Consider the following 25,004-nt stretch of genomic DNA (forward strand, 5'->3'; position numbering starts at 1 on the left):
ACCTGTTTTATCTGCACTACAGCAGGGGAAGGTGCAGACCACCCATCTCCAGCAGCCTTGCTCACATTCCAGCATGGACTCAGGGGACGGCCTTGTCAGTAAGTGGAGAGCTGAGGAAGCAACGGGCCATCTTTGATGTCTATATCCAGGATGGACTCTGCAGGGTAGTGTGACTTTAGGGAAATGCAGTGTGAACTTTATTTTCTGTCTATTGGTTATTTTTTAAAGGGAAAGTCACTACTTTTTTTGTTCAAGTTTTGCCTCTAAAAAAGTATACATATTTAGGTGTCTGTGATTGAGATCTAGGCAAACATCATAGTGTAGAAATCCTGATCTCTTTAATGTGATTATGTTCCAGTGACATTCGGTATAATAACCCCTTATATAAAAGGAAAGCATATCAGCCCCTTTGAATGTTTACACAAGGGTTTAAACAGAGTAACTTCCTGATTCTTTCTTTTTGGACTCTTCCTTTTTAGGAAGTGGGCCGCTGCCTTGCAGTCCCTCTTGGGATTCTGTGGGAATTCCTTAGCTGGTTTACTCGGCAGTTGGTTTTCAATCCTGAATTATTGTTATTTCAGGGTGTGAGGTTGGGACGGAGAACACATTGAAAATGTCTTGCCGAAGCAGTGTCCCGAGTTTGTAGAGTATTGTGTGTGGTTGGTGTTATCTTTAATAAGTGGCAAAGGAATTCAGTCTATTTTGCAACATTGCAATTAGTGAAACGACACCACTGAGCAACCACAGTGCAGTGAAGTCTCACGGAAGCTTCCTCTTCATTAGATCCTAATTGAGATACAAGCTCTCACAGACGGTCACAGATTAGTCTGTGATGATAATACTATCCCTGAATAAACATTTCATTATCCGCTTTTATGGTTTTACTTAGTATGGTTCCGTTTGTAGTTTATTGGGAATATCCTGTTCTGTCCTGGTTGTTTTCCATGAGGTCTGCAATCCTATCTCAGCTCCAATGTCTGTGCTGGAAGTGCTCAAAGCCAGAGCTTGTCTGGCTAGTAAATTTACAGCGGGCTGGAATTCTACTCCTCACAAACAGTAGACACATATTTCCCTTTTTAGGGCATGAGAATCCATTACGTAATTTAGGGAGCACCTCGGATCTCAAGCAAACTCGCCCGTGTGGGAGTGGGAGGTGCCAATCCAGAGCGGCACCGCGACCGACCAATCACACGCCCAGGAAGTTGCCTTCTCGCGCGCTGATTGGCCAGAGGGCAGAAAGCTGTGGTTGACGTTTAGGTTGCTCTCTGCCTGGGAGTTTTTCACGTTGTCGGTTTCACGGGAGTAGTTGTAGTCTTCATACCGCAGGGTTGAAACTGCCCTGGGACAACAACAAAAAAAGAAAACTATCGGGAGTATTTGGACTTGTGTAGCGGGAGTTTGGGATTAAAGCTACCGTAGGTGGTAGGAGGTTAACTTAATTTTCTCTTAGATAGCGCTATAAAGTTGTCACCATGCCGGTGTTTCACACGAAGACGATAGAAAGTATCCTGGAGCCGGTGGCTCAACAGATCTCCCATCTGGTGATCATGCACGAAGAAGGTGAAGTTGACGGAAAAGCTATTCCAGATCTGACGGCGCCGGTGGCGGCCGTGCAGGCGGCCGTCAGCAACCTTGTTCGTGTGAGTAACTTTTTGTAAAATCAATGTAATCTGGTAGCGTCTGCGTAAAACTCTGCGGGTTTACGAGGCTATACCTGCCGCTCTTTGTCCCACACACTCCTAGCTCTGCCTTTTTTTTATGATAGCAGAGAGAAAACGTGTATGCATGCCTATGAAAGTTTGTTGAAGTTGTTTGACTCGGGGCAAAGGGGCAGTGACGCCCTTTTTCCCCTTGAAAAATATGCCCTGCCTCCTCTGTAGCTGACTGCCATGTCTTGACGTAGGCACTGCTGCAGGTACTGGAACAGGCTGCAGGGGTTCATGTGTCATTTATATCAAGATCAGCTACACTGGTTATCATTGAATATGTCTGTGAATAAGAGTATGACTGGACTTCAAAATACGAAAGTGTTGACTTCAGGAACCTCAGTTCACTAAAGCACTTAGTAGGTGTTAATTGCACTGCGTGTTATTTGCAAACAAAACTTCCAAACAGATCTGTATAGACTAACGCTACGCTGCTGCAGATGCATGTCATAAATATCAATGTTCTGCTTCTATGACAAAATAGATATAAATAGCACTATCAAGCCTCCACCAGGGCGGCACAAGTATGTGTCAAAAACTGTTATTTTGCAGGTGCATCCGGTGTTATGCTGCATTCTGTGACCCATCAGATTGTGTGACCTGACAAGGAATCTGTGCTGTATTTACTGTGGTCGCATGCAGTATATTCATAGTTGTTGTGACGCCTTAATATTGAGATGGGTCATACATTTTGATGCGTTTTGTAGAGAGAAGTGGAAACTGAAGGTCTGCTGTAAAGACAGAAATGCTCAGCTGTCATAATGTTTTTTTCTCTTTTCTGTAGTTGACTCACCAGCATTAAATAGTCTGATTAGTCTAACACAGAGTATACTTAAAAAATAACCGAATTCTGAGAGAACCTGGCAACAAACTGAGCTAAACATATACCATCCTTGGTCGACATATAGCACCTATAATTTTGACTCACTCTTGGTGCACTATGGCAACAAGTGCTCATGCATTATCGTATCTCGTTGGTGCCCATTATGTTTAGTTAAAATGTCTTTGGAGCTATTAGTTATGCATTTCCAGGCTGCCTTTAAAAAAAAAAAACATTCAATTACGTGCCCCAGATGCAGCTGTGGTTTCAATTATATTTAGAACCAAGAATGACCTAACCACGGCGGTGTTCCTCAGAGCCACATCGCAGTCATCACGACTACAAATAAGGAAATAAGGAAATGACGATACGTTTCTTCCGAGGGAAGCAGGGAGGTATGGGGTCTGTCAGATATGGCGGCTTTTAAAGAAAAGAAGGGATAGAGGCTGAATTAAGGCAGACTTGGTTCCTGTGTGTTCTCTCCGTCAGCCCTGCAGTTGTTTGGCGATTACATTTGGACAATTGCTCTGGCGTTTCCTGTCAGCAAAGTCATTCTCTGTACAGAGGGATTGCCTACTATTAACCTGCAGTTTATTTAGAAGGTTTTATGATCCACAACCATTTCCAGCTAGTTGACTTCATTCTATGCCTTTTTGTTATTCCTCTATACCCCCTCTCAAATGATAGGCCTGTGCCCCATTGTGTGCATTATTTATACGTTTACACCCACAAGGCTTCATTCCTCTGAGGGGCTTTAGACGGTGTGTAATGTTTATGTTTGACATCATATGTTGACAGAAGGCCCTTTCTAATCATATTGCATTAATGCCGTGGATAATAGTTCATAAACACGGTCATAACCAATTGTGTTTGCATATAGAACCTTTTACTTGAGCTGATGGTAATAATTCATTCATGGTTTTGTAATTGGATGCAACTACTAATAGTAAAGAGATCTGCATGTAAAATGTAACAGGTTTGGTAAAGTGTCATTCAAGATGAATGTACTACAAAAGAGTTATAATAATGTGTGAAGCAAAGTAAAGTGAGCAAAGTAAAACATAGTTAAAAACAATTAAAACATTACAATAGTTAAAAACATTAAATGTTTAAAACAAATGTCCAAAAAAAGTTAAAAAAGTATCGACAAAGGTATTGCTTGCAATGATGAACCCACACAGAATTAACTGCCAACTCTCCAACCAAGTATTTTAGCCTCTTTTAGCTATTTTTTACATTTAGAGTATGTACACTTTCCAGCATCAGCAGCCAGCTGTTTAGTGTTTTTTAGCAGAAAAACTCAGATTCTTGGTTTGTGCTATCTGGCCTGTACCAGCAACTATCCAGGGAAGAAAGCACAACATCTAACAGCTAAAGAGCTGCAGAAAAGGACCTGAAAGGAGAGTGAACATTAGACTTGACTCAAAATATATGCTAACGTTGCTTGGTGTCTGGTAAATGTATAAATAGGCAAATGTTAGCTAGTACATTAGAAGATGATACTTTTAAAAGTTCATCTGTCCTGAGTTGCAAAAAAAAAGAATTAATATTGCTTTAAATGTAGAAACATTATATTGTAAATAAGGTGAATTCAGCGTTTCCCGACACATGAAGAAGTCCTGTGCAACCTCAACTCTCTTGGGGTGAAATGATCCAGGCTTTGTGGACGTTCTGAATTGTGATCAGATGTTTCCAAAAGTGGCACGAATGAATGGAAAGGCCTGTAATTATTTCCAGTTGCTGTAGCAACACTACAACATGGACAGTGTTATGATATAATTGAAGTTAAGGATCAGATGTAATTTCTTTTGGTTTCTTTCCCACCAGGCCTGTGAGTCATACGCTGCAAAGCTGAAAACGCGCTGTGTGGCTATTGATCTTTGTAGCTGATGACTATTTAATATTCTCTGGAAGCAGTCGTGTTTTGTCTTAACCTTTCCTCCATCTCGGTGTCGCCATTTAGCCGACACAAGTCTTTTTGTTGTCATTATCTTGACTCGGTTCAAGTGACATGAAGGGGAAAGCAGCATCCTTGGAAGGGAAAGGGTTACAGATGACATGTTCTAATGGTTGCATCAGGTTACTTTCCGTCGCCCCGGAAAAGGAAGATGAGCTTTTAGGATGCTCTGGAACGCTTGTCTGAGGAGATCTGGTGCACTCACTGCGACAAATGTGTCGACCTTTTTAAATTATTCAATTGAAAGGGCCTAATCTTGTTATTCCACATGCATGGAGATAACAGTTTAGCCCCTTCGTAAACGGAACCTAGTATTTAAATTGGTCGCATGACCACAAACCGTCGGGAGTCAAACACGTCCGGTCGAACCGAGACCCTTCGCTGGAGCTCAGCATCTATTGAGACAATGAGCCAGACCTCAATTAATGATGAATGTGAGGAATGTGAAGAATTCCCAGCGAGCAGGCATGCATCCCTGCTCAGAAGGGGGTTGAGCTGATCCTTTTGAATGAACAACTTAGAGGAAATATCGAATGAGATTATCAATTAAAAAGCCTCCCCCTGAGAAAAAAACCCTGTGTTCACATGACTGTTCATGTCGGCTTCATCTTTGTCTTTGACCCATAATGCAGCTTGAAGTTGGTGAATGTCTTCACTAGCACGATGTGGCTAACTGGAGTGAACATTGTTAAAGAGTATTGCGAGAGACGTTGTGTTCAATCCTTGTTCAATAACCCAAGACTTGTGGTTATTGCAGAAAATGACTTGTGCAACGATGACGTAAGAGAAATATCTAACTTGGTAGATGAGCTCAACCGGCTGAGCTGCATTGAAAGAACCAAATCCAGTGTTTGCCCTTTAAATTCATCCAAATCTGGTGGCTAATCATTCATCATCGTGGGGTTTTAAGTATGAAGTTCAAGATGTGTTGTCATAATGAAACCATTACATCTAAAACATTCTCAGTAAAATTACGTTATTATGTTAAATGATCTATATTGCTGAGAACCTCCCAGCTAAACAGACACATGCTTGTATTGTATACTAAGTGATTGTGTTATCCTACTGGGGTAAGTGGAAGAACAACATGCATCTCTGTGTCAGCAGTCTTTCTTTTGGGTTGACTATACAGGCTGTTTTTTTTTTATTGCTGTCCTGGTGTACTTCATTATATTTATAGCTCCTTTTTTATAGCCGTGGGTGGGATAAAGAAAAGAATTCCCGTGATGTCGGGTCCTGGAACCGTAGCCTGGAACGGATAAAGTAGTGAGTGTTGGTCTTCCTGTTTGTAGAGACTCGTAGAGATGCTCCTAATACTTAAAGATGGCCTCACTTGTAATATTTCACTCGTGCAGAATATGTCAGCAACACATATGGAGTCCTTTTACTTCTCTTCTCAACCTTGAGAGGATTACAGCAGAAACTACCGGAAAAGCTTTTTAAATACTTAACTATGGTTAGATCAGTATTTGATGAGGCCTTGAACAGTAGTTCCTCTTTAATCCTTTACAGATGGGAAACAAATGTGTTCATTAGCTGAAGTGCTTAAAGGCATTCCAAAGAAAACAATTCCTATTACCTGGCTCTACCAGCTTCCTGCAATGTCTCATGGGAAATCATTGCCTCCTGCTCACCGGTTGATTCCGTCATCTTGGCAACAACGCAAGGACGACAGGGGTCTGTAATGTTTGCGTAGACCGCACCGACGAGAGATAATCTAGTCCTCACAAAAAAACAAACGCATTGCTGTGTCATGGAATCACACTTCACCTGCAGTCTTTCATCAGCCAGAGGAAAATTAGTCAGAATAGAAGAACACGGAGGATGATTTGATGAGGGAAATGCAGGAAGCCGAGTCAGGAAGACCCGGCAGCTGTCGTCGGCCCCACTCAGGGAAACCCTGACCATGACAACGGATGCAATGCAGTAGGGTGGTCACTTTTTCCAACATGAAGTTTGAACGATGAAAGCAAACCATCTAGCCTTATCCTTAAATATTTAGTATTTTATAAAGTCGTCAAACCTTTATCCAATGCTTGACGTGACTTCCATGCCATGCAGCTGCATCTTGCGATGTTTGAGAGTACAGATAACGTGCAAGAAGTATTTTCATGAGGTTAAAAATTCATCATTCGCAATATGACACACTTATTGTAATTCATGCACACAAACGACACAATAAATGCACGTATGGGCTGTGAACTTTCCCTGTCGATCAAGCCGTTAACATTTGTGTCCCACGTTTGAATGATGTTTTCGATATTTCAAAGACAAAGTGGTGATTCCAGAATGCACTGAAAGATTTAAATCACCTTGTTCAAATAAGGTCCGGGTCCGTCGAATCACCTGACCGGATGCCTCTTCCTCCCCGACCCTCTGCCTATGCAGTAAAAATAATCTTTCGTTATCTCTGTTCTTTTATCAGTCTTTGTCCCGTTGGAAAAATTGGCAGCTTATGTGTGACTCGCAGTGACTCACTCTTCTTTTTAAGAGAAGGATCCACGCAGACGAGTGCCGCTCCCCAGTAACGCTGTACGAGCTGCTAAGCTCCTGTAACAGGAGACGGGTAGTTGTGATATTTATTCTCTCTTGCTCTGCAGGGCCACGGCCAAGCAGACCATTTGATTTGTGTCTTTCATCGCCTCGGACGCCCCGTGTCTAGCTACTTCCTGAACCAAATTAATAAACCATGTTGGACACCCCTTGACAGATGCACGATAAAGGCGCTGACCCCTCAGTGCGACCTCTTCGCTGCCCCTCCGAGTCGTCGTTGTCATAAGTTATTTGATACCGCAGAACGCAGCACTTGCTTGTTTTCCGAGACTATCGATCAGGAGCGCCTAATGGAATGCTGCGCCATCAATGTGCGTGAGCGTGTCTCATCAGATTGCAGTACCAAGGTCACTTCGAGTGGGGAATCAAGAGTTGCACTTTTGAGGAACAAAACCTCACGCGGTTTATTTGCAGGGCATTGCTAAGGGCAGCGGGGACCACGCTTGACAGAATTCTGCCAGCGTAGATCTTTTGCGGTCGCCATGACTAACGCGGCATTGTGCTGAAACTACCCAGCATGTGAAAGGCGGGCTGTGTTCTTGGCAGCCTTGAGGCTTTCAAGAGTGGCCTTTCTTCTCCCGGCAGAGCGATGGGCTGCTGTCAACAAAGCCGAGTCTGTGCTAAAAGAGCAGCCACTTTATCGAGCTACTTCACAACACAGGGTTTTCCACGCAGCGCTCTTGGAGGGTTTAAAAAAAAAAAAAAAGGAGCGTCAGTGTTTCCTCTCCAGACACGAATGGTAAATGAGACCGTCACCCGGTAGCGTGGCATGTGACAGCTTGGGAAGAAGATGACACTGAATCAGTGAAACGTTTTTAAAAAAAGAAGGTGGAAGTGAACAGCTGCCCTTCCTTAAAGTGGTTGATAGAATCTATTCAGGGAGCAAGATATTTGTGTTGTGGTTCGGCCTCTGATTAAGAATGAGATGTAAACTGGACGGCCTCCCGTCATCTTTTCCTCTCCCTCCCTTGTGTTTCCTGTCTTCACTATCAAGTGTCAAACATAGAGATGGACATTTTCACTACCTTCTGACATGTGCAATAAGTGTCGGTAATGACAAGCATGGTCAGGTCATAAGAACATCCAACATTTGGACAGAGGCTTAACGTAATGAAATAGGTCGGGCAACATGAACTGCTTGACAACACCGGTTCTAAACACGGGTCACTGTTCTATTCCTGCAGCAGATTGTTTGGCTGCCGGCTGTTTTTGAACTTCAGACAGAAGGAAGAGGCTCCGTGTGGAGGGGGGGGGAAAGGAAGACGGCGACGACCTGTTGCGTACACTACCAAGAGCCTCAACTCGCACGGTGCTTCGGGAGAGAATATGACTCGGCACTCGTTAAATGCAGCGTGCGCTTAGCTTGTGGCCTCCACATTGTTGGCCTATGGCGTAGTCTGTCGTCTCTCTTGTGTTCAGTTTAGGTCATGTCTAAACTTGACTTAATCTCATATAAATCTCACTGATATTCTGTTGTGAGATTACTCATGATTTATCAAACAGGTTTTTCAGTACTTTGGAAAAAGTGCCCTCCAACGTCAGAATGCTATTATTTTATGGCTGCAAGAAGATATTTATCAAGTCATTTCATAAATAAAATGTGGATGATATGACAATTTTATAAGCTACTGAAGTCCAAAGATCCAAAAATAAAAAATCCCTAGAGGTATTTCAATAAAAAACATGTAGAAAACCATGCATGTAACATGCTATAACCAGTACATGTTTACTATGACTTCCATGTTTAACTAATCATCAAAACTGTCATCAGTTGATTTTACTGTCGATAAACTAATCAAGTAGCTGTTTAAGTGCAAATAAAGTCAGTTGTTTTGTAATTTTGATTTCAGGTTAGTGTGTTTTTGCTGGTGTGTAAATGTTTACGTCGTCATACATCACATGAATATGATGACGCTTTACAAGGGATGAGATGGGATTTACTTTACTGTCCTTAAGAATATATGCACCAAGATACTGCCTACAAACAGACAAAGTATTACCACAAAGTACAGGCGTTTTGCAGCTCCAAATGGAACCAAAGAAAATGGCAACACTGTTGGCTTTTATATTAGAAGTCACAAGTCAGGAGTGCGTTTTTACTTTCTTTAAGAAGATTAGATGTTCTCTGGTGTTGGCGAGGGTGTGAGATCTTTGTGGTATCCCCCCATCAGTCATGTCAACTACTCTGTCAGTGGCCTCTATCCCTGGTCTGTAGCCCTGCTGCACCGCTTTAGTTGTTGTGGTTGGCGTTTGTTCAGTGCGACTCGTTGGTGGAAGGTCAGCGTGGCATATGTACGCTGTCGCTTTGCTCTGAGGTGGACAGCCTCTGCTAAGCTCCGGTTTTAGTTTGGCACAACCTTTGACCCTAATTTATAACCCCTGAGTGACTCTGAGAGTGAAGAGATGCTGCTCCATTGCAGACTCCACGTCAACCATCTGGAAGGACTCTGCTACTGCCGGACACGTTGATTTGCTCTCCGGGAACGCTCTACAAAGCACCAGGACCATAGCTAACTTTTTTTATAGTTTCCAGAAGGCCTATTTTGAATAATCAATTCATTATTTAGTCCTTGAAATATCTTTAAATCATGCCAAAACGGTGCCATTAACGATTCCCGGAGCCCAGAAAAATTGCTTGTTTTGTCAGCAAAGTTCAGAGAAAGGAAACGTGTTGGAAATGTTATATATTGCTAATGATGTGTGTGACGGGGATGTAATCGCTCATGTGGTCATATTATTAGTCCCGCTTATCTTATCTTATATAATAAATAATTAAACCATTAAAGAAAATCTTTAACGTCTACCCGGTCAGTGTGAGTCGTGCCCTGGCATGAACGCGTGTTCTCGCTCATCCATGGCAGCTCGACGGGGGTGAGTTGCGTCTCCCTACAGAGCTGAGGTCATGGTGGGGGAAGGTGAGTCATTTTGGCATTTGAGGGAGAGGCGACGTTCAGCTGCTTTACACATTATAACTGTGCCGAGGCCTGGCGCCCCCCCCCCCCCCACACACCCACCAGCTGCCTTGTTGAAATAATTGTTCACTGGAAGAGTAGCTGGACATCATTCTAGAAAATCGCATGATTAAAGACAAAAGTCCCGGGGGGGGGGGGGGGGGGGGAGTTGTGGTTTTTACTCATGCACATGATACGCAATCGATGTGTAGCGCAACTGTTCCAACTCTGTAACTTACTGCTAGAGCTTTAGGTGTTGATTCTTATGAGTGATGAACTAGTCATCAGGGTGGAGGCTGGGGTGGTGGTGGTGGTGGAGTTTCCTGTCTGGAGACAGTTTCACCACCCTTGATGCCACCTTTTCCACCTTTTTAAGGAAGAACATGTCTTACCATTAAAAAGAAAGTGAGACGTTAAAGCATGACTTCTTTTATTATGCTATTGTTTGGCTATAAGCCAGTAGTTTGTCATAATTGGCCTCAATATGAGAAGACAATAGATGAGATGGGGGGCAAAGAAGTTCCCCTATGTGTTTCTATGCTGCTACACCACAGAGTGCATTATCACTCTTATACCATGGCCACTCACCGAAAGCTGTGCCTTTCGACCAATGATTGACTTTTAGTCACAAGAGCAAATGTGAGTTTATCCCTGTGCACCAATGTAGAGCGGCTGTTTCACTGTTGAATATCTGACAATGACCAGCCAACCAGAAAAGAGGATTTCCTGTGGCGACACTTTACAGTAACTCCCTACATCTTTCATCAGTATTGTTGGCAGACAATGCTCTGATGAGCCAACCAAAGAAATGCCATTTGACGAACAAACGTTAGACACTATGAAAGGCCTGACTTGAATAGAACGTTCTCAGTCAACAGTCTAATTAATAGTATTCAATACTATTAGTGCCGTCAACTGAACAAGGCATGTCTTGGTTGCACATTAAGCCACAATATGCAGCGTGTGATCACAGTGTCCTGCAATCAAATCAAAACAGTGTCCTCCTCTCCCATGACTCTGGACAGCATCTGTTTTGATACTGTAATGGACCAATGACCTGCACAGGGTATCTTTGACCTTTTGCCCAGTGCATGCTGGGACAGACTCGGGCTCCTGTGACCCTGAAAAAGATGAAACAAAAAGAGCGATTTCCAAGTGGGTGAAGTCAGTTAGAAACTTACCGGATAACTCAAATTGAGCACCTGCTGTAGAAAATATGTTGGCATTAACTCGTGTTTATTTGTAATTTGTTGGCGTGAATTATGAAATGTTCGTTTTGTGCCAAATGTCATCTCTTGTCTTTTTTTGGAAATGTCTGTTGTGTCATAGTTGATTGATTTTCTTTACTCTGTGTTCTCCAGGTGGGGAAAGATACTGTACAAACCACAGAGGACCAGATCATGAAAAGGGACATGCCACCAGCTTTTATCAAGTAAGCACAGAAGGACTTCTTTGCAGACATTCAGTTTCATACAGCAACAACCTCTCCAAAAATGCATTTGTATGAAACAGTTGTCTCTCTACAGTACCTGGAACCCACTGGCCTCTCTCTGGCTCTCTTTCTCTCGTTCTCTGTTGCAGTAATGGCTGGTTTGTCCAAGTAAAGGTCAGACACGGCATGTTAAGTGCCTCAGAATTGTGCCCTGGTGTAACAGAAATACTTTTCTGCCTAGGGAGGAGTTCCTCTGCCCTAAAGGAGAAGGGCCGCACACTCATACATGCCCTCATAAATGAGAGCCACAGGCTGCTGCTGCTGCTGCTGCTTCTGGTTAATGTTAAAACATGAAACACACACGAAAACATTTACATATTGAGGTAGAAAAGCAGACATGTGCATCAGCTAAATCATTAATTTGTGCTCAGCAGCTGTCTGTCCGTATCACAGTCTTTCATCGATTCTTACATGGGAGGCTACAGTCGAGATAGGGAGTGCCAGGACCTGGGAGCCCCCCCCCAAAGGTCAGGGATGAAACACATTGGCAGGCGCAGGTCGTCAGGCTCAACACATTTGGCGCCTCAAAGTCAGATCGTCACCCTGTCGTCATCCATCAGCACATGTGCTGGAATGCATCTCCTTTACTAAATATAGTGTCTGCCGGGGTCCGGCTAATGCATGGCTGTATCTCGCTAGTGCACGCTGAAGGACACCGTTGGCTGGCCCTGCAAAGACACACTCACACTCACACTCACATTCACACTCACACTCACACACTCACACACACACGTCAGCCTTGATGTCATGCACATACGTTAGCCTTTATCCTGCAGGAGACTTGCTACTTGCAGAAGAATGGAACCTGAGCTCCTCTTGCTTGGCCCCTCTAAGTGCCTCAAAATGTGGAAAATAGCAAAAATGATCTCTTGTTACTGAGGCAAAATGTGGCCCTGTTGGTAAGAGAGTAAGAGCAGTATATACTGTGGAAACTACAACATGCATCGGCCCTTGGCTTGTTGCCTGTTTCTATGTGCAATATGGCTGTTATGATACAATGCAGCGGGCATGTATGACGCTGAATCAAAGGGCTGAGCCTGCAGGTTTTTTTTTTTTCCTGCTCTGGGGTTCACTGAGTGCATCGCACCCAGGAGGCAACAATCAATCAAATACATTTTTGTGGAAACGGGGGTTAAATTGGGCCGAAGCCAGCTAGAGCTCCGCCTCCTGAGATCCAAATCACATCCTGTGAGAACAAACGTAACCTTTCTGTCACGAGGTATAGATACTCATGCTGCAGAAGTCAAATGTAAGTCAGTTATGTTTATAAAGCTCAAAAACAAAGGGTCTTACAATCTGCACATCATGTGACGCTCTCTATCCTTAGTCCCTCAACCATTAAAACATTTAGATGTGTGCTTAATTTTAAAACCAGCCCACAACTTGCTTCCTGTAACCCACTCACTCAGGAACTCCCTGAAAAATAAATAGTCCTGTCCATTCACTTATGGACTCATCCAGCTGAAAATGACCAACATTTCCAAGTTCAAGAATGAATCTTCAAGCTCAATTCATTAAGCTTGACAACACATACAGTTTACTCTGTGAAAAGAATGCTTCAATAATTCCCAAAATAAATCCTCTAAAAATGACTTAAAGTACTAGAAAGCTGTAGGAGACATTTCTTCGTCTGTGTATACATATTTGTTTTGATAAAGAACAAAGTTTGCTTCAGATATCTAACAAGTATACACACACACACACACACACACACACACACACACACACACACACACACACACACACACACACACACACACACACACACACACACACACACACACAGGAAGGAAGCTACTGACCATAGTGTTAGGAGAGCATTCTTCAGTTCACGACAATCACTTTTGAGCGGAAATATATTTTTGTAACAGTCAAATCTAATCGGGTTAAAATAATTTGATTCCCTAAATTCATTTAAATGAATTAGATGTATGTGGAAAGTGTACGAAGGACTGCCCCTTCCCTAATTTCCAATTGAACCCCTGTGTGGAAGACATTAGAAGTATTTCATCTGTGAGTTAGACTCCGACAGCTCTCACATTAGTATTTGGTTAAAATGTCATGGAAAGCATATAAGAAGGAGTGAAACAGAATCCTGCTTGGACAGCAGTCGGTGTACGTTACGGCGAGCTGAATCCCAAAGCTTCCATCTGTTTTTGCTGTTTCAATGCGTAAAGTCCATCTGGCTTCTGAAGGGCTTCGTATCATCAGCATGACTTGTTTTGAGCATTTCTTTTTTTATTATTATTAGCAGGTATTAAAATCTAGCGTCTTGTGCTTTCCACAGAGTGGAGACTGCGTGCACTAAACTGGTGCAAGCTGCCTCCATGCTGAAAGCCGATCCATACTCTGTTCCTGCTCGGGATTACCTCATCGATGGCTCTCGGGGCATCCTCTCTGGGACCTCAGACCTGCTCCTGACTTTTGACGAGGCCGAGGTATTCGTTCACTCTTTCATTCATTCAACCAGAAGAAATCTGTTTGCTTAACAAAGAATGCAGATTTTGTTAAAGGAAAGAAAATATCAATCAGGTGACACTGCCTGATATCATCTGTTTTTAGCGGTTTAGCGTATTGCACCACACCTCATCCATGTAGTGATGTCCTACATTTTGTAGGATGTGGTTTTGCTTCAGCAGCTTCAGAAACATATGTGAATTTAATCATGGGTTTAGTAAGACATCTGACGGTGGAGGAGAATTGATTTCTCTGCCTCTTGTCCTCTTGAGTCCTCCCAGCGCGTTCTAAAGCATTGGGGCTTTGACTTTCCTCAGTATAACAAGTTCTTCTGTGCTTGGCTGCTTATAAAAACCGGAACCAGGAAGCAGAGTTTTGTGATAAGCTGATAACAACAGTACGACTAGATACACAAATGTCACGCCATGAATTAAAACTCCTGCATGAAAGTCTGCTACACCTCCAAGGAAGCCAAATATGTGCTAAACAAGTCTGCTAGAGTAAAATACAAAACCCAGCCATGCAAAAAGAAGCGGCAGACACTGTATGTCTGGCAAATGGAGTTGAGAAATGAACAGTAGATGGCTAATATAGCTTGTAACTGTGTCAAAAGCTGTACCATTGATTTTCATTGAGCAGAAGCTGAGCTGAAAGGGGCTTTAAGTGTCTCTTTAATGGACACTTGAGTGTGACAGAAGCCTGCTGTTACAGGCTCTTCTGGTATAAGGACAGTATCCATTCCTGCATACCCCTTGGGTGCTGTAAGGCTTATAAAGAAGACAGAGAGGTAGATAAATATACCGCACACGTCTGTGGATCTCTATATTTCTTGCACACTTCCCTAAATCTTGAACCGGGCAGGAGTATCATCCAGCAGGCCCATCCCGCTTATCCTCTCAGGGATGGGGAGTCAAATAAAAAAGCTGCATATCAGCTCTCTGGGAGCAGACATCAGGCGTCCCAGCGCTGTGTTGCAGCCCGTCAGCAGGAGTCATCAGTCAGCGGTGCCATCATGTTTTCCAATGCAGCTCACGGACGGCCCTGTATAGTGGAGTGGTGACTCCAGCCGTCCACATAGAGCTGGACTGAAGCAGCACAAAGAGGCTGGAATGTCAGTAGGCAGCATTATCAGAGTGTCATTAGAGTGAATGGGAAGAGGGGGATGGGGGGGGGGGTTTGCATAATCACTTTCATTTGGGAATGCAACTTTGTTTTATCTCGTCATTGTTGTAGGTCCGCAAAATAATCCGTGTGTGCAAAGGCATCCTGGAGTACCTGACGGTGGCAGAGGTGGTGGAGTCTATGGAGGACTTGATCACGTACACTAAGAACCTGGGACCAGGTCAGTCTTGGATCTTTTTCTCAACCATTCAAATTCCTCAATGGAAGCTTTTGAATGTAAAAATAATTCCATTGTGTATGCTACTTGAGTAAATGCACTTAGTTCCTTTCCACCTCTGCTTTTTGTCGCCTGTGCTCAGGCATGACAAAGATGGCGAAGATGATCGATGAGCGACAGCAGGAGCTGACCCATCAGGAGCACCGTGTGATGTTGGTCAACTCCATGAACACAGTCAAAGAGCTGCTGCCCATCCTCATCTCAGGTATTCACACAATTCCTACAAGTTGCGTTTTAATTTTTATATGAAGCAAATACACTGGCCCACACCATGTGTTCTAGTGCGGTATTCATCAGTTGAACTATTGTCTCGTTCACGGTGAGTTGGTGTTTTTATATTTCAGGTATCAAAATCTTTGTGACAACCAAGACATCTGGCAGCCAGGGCGTGGAGGAGTCCTTGAAGAACCGTAACTTCACTTTTGAGAAGATGAGCGCCGAGATAAACGAGATCATCAGAGTGCTGCAGCTGACGTCGTGGGACGAGGATGCCTGGGCCAACAAGGTACGCAAAAATAACTTGCAAGCTCTCACCTTTTGACTGTCTATGACCATCAAAGTCACATGCGCACACTGTTATTATAAATACATGCGAGGAACAAGAGACCGCTTTGCTCTTTGAGCTGCTCAGAGTGTTTAACTTTTGTTTTAGTGCATTCTTTATGGATCCTAACGGGAGCAAAGATTTAGTTTTGTCTACTTCCCCACTGTGTTCTCACACACTCCCAGAATGCCTTTGGCACGAGGCTGCAGACTGGAAAGAATATAAAGTGATGTTCTTCTCATTTGGTGTATTTCTTGCACTTTGTTTCATCAGGATGACGTTATTTCAAGGTTGATTAATTAAAGTAGTGATGCTTTAACTTTCTCTATGTAGCCGGTTAATCTTTTTGGCTCTTTTCACGTTTCTCTGCTCTGCACGTTCTGCTTCTTTCGTGTCCCCAACGCTCTCCAAAATGGCTCTCTACTGTGCCACTTTCCTCCTTGTTGACACTTTTTTTTTTTCTTCTGTTGCTCTCAGTTGGTATGTCCAGTTCAACATGTGTATTTATGTGGTTCTTCCTTTCTTTTGACCGTTTCTTTCTCCCTTCACCCCCTGTAGAAGGTAAGCCTTACCTCTCTCGCAGCAGCATGTCTGACAGATGTGTGTGCCGTCTTGTGCTTTGTGGTGCCATTGTGTGCTCATCAGTAGTCCGGTTAAACTGTTGACCACATATTGATTGAGTAAATTAGCAGCTTGATTTCATCGGACTGCTAATGGAATGTTGTTTTCTGAAGAAGTGCTAAGCAGGTTGAATAGCTGAAATGTTGATCTATGCAGTATTCTCCTCTCCCCCCTCTTTTTGGATTTGGTTTTTGCTTCATGACATGCCATTGTGTCAACATCTGCGTGTCCTCCTCCCGTGTCAATTAAACCTCCCTGTATGCATGTCCTCAACCTGTCTGATTATTGATTGACCTTACTCATCCTGTATTGATTGGGGTGTCATTAATGAGAACTCTCTCAGCATTTTTTCCTGATCCGTACTTGCGTTTAACAGCATTAGGAGGAGAGCACATAGAAAAACTGAGATATTGTTTGCTCACAAATCAGATTTTCATGAACACCCTCACTTTACATATTTAGGATTACTAATGCAATGAACCACACCTTGAGCGTTTTTGAAGTAGCCTAATACTATTCTCTGTTTGACTATAGGCTGTAATGAATGTGTGTTTGCGTTTAGGAGTCTTTCACTTTACTTTTTCACTCGTATACACATGTGTTTACACACAGAGGAGCAGCTGCACAAGTTTGAACAGTGAACTAATACACCCCCGCAACTCTGGTGACATCACGTCACACCTTGATACTTCCTGTTTTTTCCCACCCTTGTTCTGCTGCGTTACTCCACACTTCCAGTTATTCAAACAAACGTGCTTATTGTTTTCTTTTTATTTGAACAAAGAGATTATTGTGAGGGCTCAGACATATTTTGTGATGAACATTTTTTTTAAAAACAAGCAGCAGAGGTGTGTTCTTAGTCTGCTTAATTTGCTCCGAAACTCTTTGAAGACACACGCTGCGTTATGAAGGATAGTAATGTGTGATTTTTCTGAATTTCTATTGTTGTACCATTTAAAAAAATGAGCTCACTCATTCATCCGCTGCGCCGTGTCCTACAGGACTCCGCTTTGTTTTGCAGACTTCGGCAATGAGTGGACTCATTGTCGATGTCAGCCGCTGCTGGACAGATTGTTGTATTTCCATCCGCTCTGATTGAGATACAATGGAAAGTCGTTTGGCTTTTATAACATGACACGCTCATTATTGACTAAGTGAAGGAAATATGGAAACAGCATGTGCTGCGTGGTTGTGCCTGACGGATGCTCGCGATGCAGCACATGGACTCTACTGTGTGTTTCTTTTACTGGAATAACTAAACAGTCGGGTTTGATCAAACTAATGACGATAGCACTGGACCTTTTTTCACCATCATTTAACTTAAGGAAAAACTGTGAATGAGCAGAAATACACTCCGGTTTATTTCTAATGTTATTATATTACAACACATGTTAACCTCATTCACACAGACCATACTATTTACAGGAATATTGAGTGGGAATTCAAATGAGATTCCAGTGTCTAATAATCAACTCGTGATTTATAGAGAGAGCGTGTATACATGGGATGACTAAGGGCATTGATCAACTCCTTTTTTTTAAAAGTTTTCTTTGGTTGCATTGATTCCCTTTTTAAGATATTCATGTATTCTGTGTTTCAAACCCAAAGGACACAGAGGCCATGAAGAGGGCTCTGGGGCTTATCGACTCAAAGCTCGCTCAGGCTAAGAACTGGCTGAGGGATCCAAACGCTCAACCAGGTAACAAACCGCCATGCCCTTTTCCTTAAACTATTCATTCTGCCACTAATTATGTGCTAAGGCTGATAATCTAGCTGTATCTGGTGACGTTATTGACGCGTCTGACTTTGTGTTGCGCTTCTAGGGGATGCAGGCGAGCACGCCATCCGCCAGATCCTTGATGAAGCTGGGAAGGTTGGTGAACTGTGTGCCGGGAAGGAGCGCAGAGATATCCTGGGCACGGCCAAGACCCTGGGCCAGATGACTGACCAGGTGTCTGAGATGAGGGCCAGGTACACTATACACCATAAAAACACATTGCTTTGAGTGTCTGTGTCACAACTATGGCGAGAAACTATTTCATTCTCCGTCATGTCCTGTTACCGTATGAATCCCTTATCAAAAACTTTATATTTGTATTGATAAATGCTCTTTTTACACAGTAGTTTCATTTCCCACCCTTAAAGGGATTATGAGAGGGGATTATAGTGTGTAAGAGTGGAAGTGATATCCTTCTGATATGACATGTGATTGTCACCAGGGACCCTGAGTCATGCTTGATTAAACGCAGCTGTCTGGTATTAATCCATAATCTACTTTAACCCCTGGCTGAGTTTCTCTGCTGAAAACTGAGTCGTGGCTATGAGCCTTGTCTGGTAATAGAGGCATTAGGTTAGGAAATGTTATTCCTAAACAGGGGGACCATAAGGCTTAAGCATTTGAATAAACAAAGAAGTGTGGTCTTTTATTAAAGGCTGCAGTTCATGGTATCCATATGTTTTTCTCTGTCCACCCCAGAGGTCACGGGGCGTCGCCGGCCGCCATGCAGAAGGCGCAGCAGGTTTCCCAGGGGCTCGACGTGCTAACTGGCAAGGTGGAAAATGCTGCTCGCAAGCTGGAGGCCATGACTAACTCCAAGCAGGCTATCGCCAAAAGGATCGACGCTGCACAGGTGAGTCATTAACCCTAAGTTTGCCCTACGAAACATGGATTGAAACCTGGAAAATGGAAGTCTTTGATGGTGTCTCCTGCCCCTGCAGAACTGGCTGGCTGACCCTAACGGCGGGCCGGAGGGAGACGAGAACATCAAAGCCCTGCTTATGGAGGCCAAAAAGATCGCAGACATGTGTGAGGACCCGAAAGAAAGGGATGACATCTTGCGCTCTATTGGAGAGATCGCTGCCATGACTGCCAAACTGTCTGATCTCAGAAGACAGTAAGTTCCTGACTGCTGGAAATATGCATCATTTTATGCTGAGTTTGTTTTCTAAAGTCGGATCTAACGTTTTTTTGAACCCTTCTTTCTAACTCCGGCGTTCTGCTTAATTCCAGTTGTTCAGATGCTTTAGATCAAGTATTGTTTTTACATATACAGGACAATTTGAGCGTTCAGTGTTGGGGGGTTGGAAGTGATTCTTTACCCACAGATCAGTGAGGTATTTTATCTCTTCTGTTTTCCTCATAAGAATGTTCTATTCTTCCTGTGGGAGGACAGATTTATTACTACAGTTTGACATTCCACTTTTAGAAGTGGACTGGAATATTTATTTTAGTTTTTTTTTTAGTTGACTGCATATTAACCCGATTTGGACTAAAATGGCAGGGTGAAAGCACTCTTTGTCAAACTGATTGATAACTATTTGCTCTCTAACTGTAGCTGGCCATTTACAGGCCTCATTTCAGCCATATCTTTATGATAAAGCACCGCCTAAGACCCTTTTTTGCTGTTTTTAATTCCTTATAGGGGTAAAGGTGACACTCCTGAAGCCAGAGCTTTGGCTAAACAGATCGCAACATCTCTGCAGAACCTGCAGTCCAAGACCAACAAAGCTGTGGCCAACAGCAGGCCTGCAAAGGCGGCTGTTCACTTGGAAGGAAAGATTGAGCAAGCGCAGCGCTGGATCGAAAATCCCACCATGGATGACAGCGGTGTGGGTGAGTCGGGCTCCCATCCTCCCCAACTTCCTCATCTCTCTATCTTTCTCTCACATTCCTTCCACTACCCCGGTGGTTAAAGAGCAGACCAGACACTTGTGCATGTCGCTCTCTACTGTCGTCGACATTCCACAATACAACATTGTCCTCTCCTCTCAAACCTGAACATCGTCTTGTATGTTTACAATGAAGCTGTAGGCTGGCTGCTCTAAGATTGCTTGGTTCTCACATTATGAATGAAGCAACGCTTGCATATAAGGAGAAATATTACAGAAGCAGCCATGGTCTTCTTTTTCCTCTTAGCATTGATACAAGCAGTGAAATACCCAAACTACCCAGCATTCAATAGGCAGCTATTTGCAGGAAGTGGCCAAATTCAGTAGTATCCACAGAATGTTAATTAGCAGTACAAGGAAAATGTTGTTTTTTGTGAATCTCTATGTTAATATGTTTGTCTGTGTGTGTGTGTGTGTGTGTGTGTTTAGGCCAGGCAGCCATCCGCGGGCTGGTGGCTGAGGGCCGCAGGCTGGCCAACGCTCTGCCAGGGCCGTACAGGCAGGAGCTGCTGGGTAAGTGTGAGCAGGTGGAGCAGCTCATGGCCCAGCTGGCCGACCTGGCCGCCCGCGGTGAAGGGGAGTCCCCTCAGGCACGAGCTGTTGCTCAGCAGCTCCAGGAGGCTTTGAAAGTAAGACGGCTCCCACTCAACAGTCATTCAGACCTGTAGCCTCACTGTGATAGATCAGGATTTATACACAGAGACGGAGAAACAACCCCCTCTGCTGGGCACTAGTGGTGGAAGAAAGTACAAGTAGCAAAAATTAAAGTAAAACCTCAATACTGTGCTTTCATACAAGGCTCACTTACTTCAGAGGGTATTGAAGCTCATTACGAAGTTGTATTTTTGTAATCTACAACATCAGCTATTTATTTGGACATTTTTTTTTAATTATTTGTAACACGTAATCTCAGCGAGCCACCGAGAGTGCGGTTGTAACGTCTGTTTGTCTTCCCCGCAGGACCTAAAAGGGAAGATGCAAGAGGCGATGACTCAAGAGGTGTCAGACATCTTCAGTGACACCACCACCCCCATCAAGTTACTGGCAGTGGCTGCCACCGCGCCCGTGGACTCCCCCAACAGAGATGAGGTCAGCGGTGCAGTCACTCTGCTCCTCCTGCAGTGCTGTTATGTTTATGGACATGGTGTTGCGTTATTTTACAACGACCCTTTTCGGATAATTGTTTTATTTGATCATGTGTAGGTCTTTGATGAACGGGCTGCCAACTTTCAGAACCACGCCAATAAGCTTGGCACCACGGCAGAGAAGGCTGCTGCTGTGGGCACTGCCAACAAAAGCACGGTGGAGGGAATCCAGGCTGCCGTCAAGTCAACGAGAGACTTGACACCTCAAGTATGTAACAGTTTACTGTTTATATCTGTCTCCACCACTCTCCATCACGGCGTTACAAGGCATACGTGTTTCTCGCTCCACGAGCCAAGTCTATAGCGGTTGTCGTTGGACTGACAATTAACGGCTGGGAATGTTTTGTAGGTGGTATCTGCTGCTCGCATTCTGCTGAGAAACCCGGGCAATCAAGCTGCATACGAACATTTTGAAACCATGAAGAATCAGTGGATTGACAATGTGGAGAAAATGACAGGTGATGTGCCATCAAGATGCTGTAAATCCCCTGATTGCAGGTCATCCGTATGTCGTACCTCATTGTGTGATTCCCTGTATTAACATGTTACGGATGTTCAGGTTTGGTGGACGAGGCCATCGATACCAAGTCCTTGCTGGATGCCTCAGAAGACGCCATCAAGAAGGACCTGGAAAAGTGCCGTTTGGCCATGGCCAACCACCAGCCGCAGATGCTGGTCGCCGGCGCCACCAGCATCGCCCGCAGAGCCAACCGTATCCTCCTGGTGGCGAAGCGAGAGGTGGAGAACTCCGAGGATCCTAAATTCAGGGAGATGGTGAAGGCTGCGTCTGATCAACTGAGCCAGACGATTTCTCCTATGGTGATGGATGCTAAAGCGGTGGCTGGAAATATCCACGATCCAAGTAAGTTGATGTTGATCACCGGTTTTAGGATGATTTCTTATGTGTGTGTGTTTGTGTGGAACCTGCTGACTAGCGAGTTTTCTTTTGCGTTTGCCAGGTCTGCAGAAAGGCTTTCTGGACTCAGGTTATAATATTCTTGGTGCTGTGGCAAAGGTCAGGGAGGCCTTCCAGCCCCAAGAGCCAGACTTCCCACCACCTCCTCCAGAACTGGAGCAGCTTAGTGTAAGCCCTTGGATAAGCACAAACGTTTAATTTGGCAAACCATCTGAAGCTGATTTGGTTTCATTTTTTTAAGTGCCGAACCATAATTACTTTAACTTGTCCTTGTAGCTTAACGATGAGGCAGCACCACCCAAACCTCCTCTTCCTGAGGGCGAGGTTCCTCCCCCCAGGCCTCCTCCCCCAGAGGAGAAAGATGAGGAGTTCCCCGAGCAGACCGGTGATATGGTCAACGAGCCCATGATGGTAGCTGCCAGGCAGCTCCACGATGAAGCCCGCAAATGGTCCAGTAAAGTACGTGAACACTTGTAAACGGATTAATGGACTTTTACGCTGGAATCCTACACTTTCAGATTGATCATGTTCCTGTCGTTCCTTCACAGGGAAATGACATCATTGGCGCTGCCAAACGCATGGCCTTGCTCATGGCTGAGATGTCCCGTCTGGTGCGTGGAGGCGGCGGAAACAAGCGCGCCCTCATCCAATGCGCCAAGGACATCGCTAAGGCTTCTGATGAAGTCACCCGGCTGGCCAAGGAGGTGGCCAAGCAGTGCACCGACAAGCGTATCCGGACCAACCTGCTCCAGGTCAGTTCCGTCGTCTTTATCGGAGGGTTGTGAAGTGGATTTTTTTCGCTATGCTTTCTTTGTTTTGTTTGGCCTCGCCTGACTTTCTGACCCTGTTTCAGGTGTGCGAGCGCATTCCTACCATCAGCACCCAGCTCAAAATCCTGTCCACAGTCAAGGCCACCATGTTGGGTCGTACCAACATCAGTGAAGAGGAGTCAGAGCAGGTGAGAGGGGTCTTTATTAAGAGTGTCTTAGTTTACCTATAACGGCCTTTTGAAAGCAGATAATTTCAGTCCTCATCACTGTATCTTTATTTGTTCTTCGGCAGGCCACCGAGATGTTGGTGCACAATGCTCAGAACCTGATGCAGTCTGTGAAGGAGACCGTCAGGGAGGCTGAGGCAGCTTCCATTAAGATCCGTACAGATGCCGGTTTCACCCTGCACTGGATCAGAAAGACCCCCTGGTACCAGTAAGAGAAGGGCCACTGTTCCTGTGCTTGATGCTGGTCCTCTCCAGCTGTCCAGGAGGACATTGAATGGACAGATAGATACTTTATCAGAGCTATGATATCAGTACCCGTCACACTTGTACGGGTGAACCTTCTCTTTTAGTCCCATATCCTGTCTGTAACAGTTGCTGTTCTGGTAGAATGTAAACATTGGGACTGTCGGTGCGAGTTATGGGTTAGATTCTTACTGGGGATGTCTTTTTTTTTTTTTCTTCTAAAGTGTGTAAAGAATTAGTTTTAACGCTTATTTCGACAAATCGCAGGAACATATACTGTATGTTTTTAAATAGAGGTTGGATTACATATTATGCAAGTTTTTTTTTTTTTGCCCTCTTCTAGACACAAACCTTAAGTTAAATTTAAATAACTAGATTTTCTCAAGCGACATTTTTCTATCTTTGTACTGATAATTGTATTATGATCTTGCATTCGTCTTTGCTAGGATAAGCACATGAACTTGAGGAGTTGTTGCAAGTACATTTATAGGCCGACGCTTAGCAAACACAAAACATATTCAGTGGTGTTGTGCCATGTTTACACTATTCTGTATGATCACAAGTGAAAGCGAAACACTGTTAATTATTTTCCATATTGTAATGCGATTGTAGCATTCTTTATTTTCTTAAAAGTTCTGCCAAAGACATTCTACCATAATCTTTGAAAGTGTAGTTGTCTTTCTTTGGTCAGCAATATCATTTTGTTACTCAAAAGAATAACTTAAATTTCTGCCAACAGCAGCTTAAGATAAAACAACTCTTTCTGGATAAGTTCAATGTTTCCCATGTTTCATCGAGATTACATGTAAGAAACAGGCTTGTTTCTACGGTATGAGGCCTTATTGCCAAAATAATTACACAAGCCCAAGCTTAAGCTAACAAAGCTTAGCCTTCTATAGAGACGCTTGCCTTGTCTGCTGTTTTTCTTTTTTTCTTCTTCTCACAGTCGTACGTCTCATGTTGTCTTGTTGTGCACAATCATTTGTTTGTGATATATGAATTGCACACTTCTCGTAGGTAGCCAAGGGAATGACAAGAGTTTAGATATGAAGCACAGTGTCGGCTGCCGCTGGTGAAATCTTCACATTTGTCTCAACACACTACTAAACATAACTGGCCACTATCTGTGGCTCCTGTAGTAGATATTCTTGAAAAATGTCTGAAGACCGTTGGTGTGAATGTGTCTTTTTATAAGTATCTAATACCAACTGATGTGCCTTGTGAAAGAAACTCTATTTGCAATTGATACATTCTCATTTACAGATGTTTTGTATCATTTATACAAGGTATGATGGGGTTGATTTCTTCAAAACACTTGTTGTACATGATTCTTCTATAAAGTTTCACTTCATGACTTTTACTTCAAGTCAAATTATGCTCTATGCAAACCCCGTGAAAGTTTGTTTTGAAAAAAGGTATCAAAATTATGCAACTTGGTTGGGTTTAAATGGGCCTAAACATATTCTTGCTGAGTCATTGTTCACAATTTTGTAATAAAGCATTTTATAGCACTTTGAGGTGTGTTTGCTCTATG

At 43.7% G+C, this 25,004-nt stretch overlaps 1 protein-coding gene across 2 annotated transcripts; it reads left to right on the forward strand.

The window, feature by feature from the left end:
* The first annotated feature begins 1,275 nt into the window (after window positions 1-1,275).
* LOC306713370 (vinculin) lies at window positions 1,276-24,987 on the forward strand. Of its 2 annotated transcripts, none has more exons than XM_079183038.1 (21): window positions 1,276-1,640; window positions 11,349-11,419; window positions 13,767-13,917; window positions 15,170-15,278; window positions 15,418-15,540; window positions 15,680-15,840; window positions 18,106-18,199; window positions 18,324-18,471; window positions 18,977-19,130; window positions 19,219-19,394; window positions 19,923-20,113; window positions 20,599-20,798; window positions 21,130-21,258; window positions 21,373-21,522; window positions 21,664-21,772; window positions 21,874-22,176; window positions 22,274-22,398; window positions 22,507-22,689; window positions 22,779-22,982; window positions 23,084-23,188; window positions 23,293-24,987. In XM_079183038.1, the coding sequence occupies exons 1-21, from the start codon at window positions 1,473-1,475 to the stop codon at window positions 23,437-23,439; spliced, it is 3,201 nt and encodes a 1,066-aa protein (XP_079039164.1). In that variant the 5' UTR covers window positions 1,276-1,472; the 3' UTR covers window positions 23,440-24,987. The 2 variants fall into 2 exon arrangements, with proteins under 2 accessions (XP_079039164.1, XP_079039165.1); XM_079183039.1 differs by having other exon boundaries at window positions 18,109-18,199.
* The last annotated feature ends 17 nt before the right edge of the window (window positions 24,988-25,004 follow it).

Source organism: Pholis gunnellus (assembly GCF_910591455.1).
Source record: "Pholis gunnellus genome assembly, chromosome: 21".
Classification (NCBI taxonomy): domain Eukaryota; kingdom Metazoa; phylum Chordata; class Actinopteri; order Perciformes; family Pholidae; genus Pholis; species Pholis gunnellus.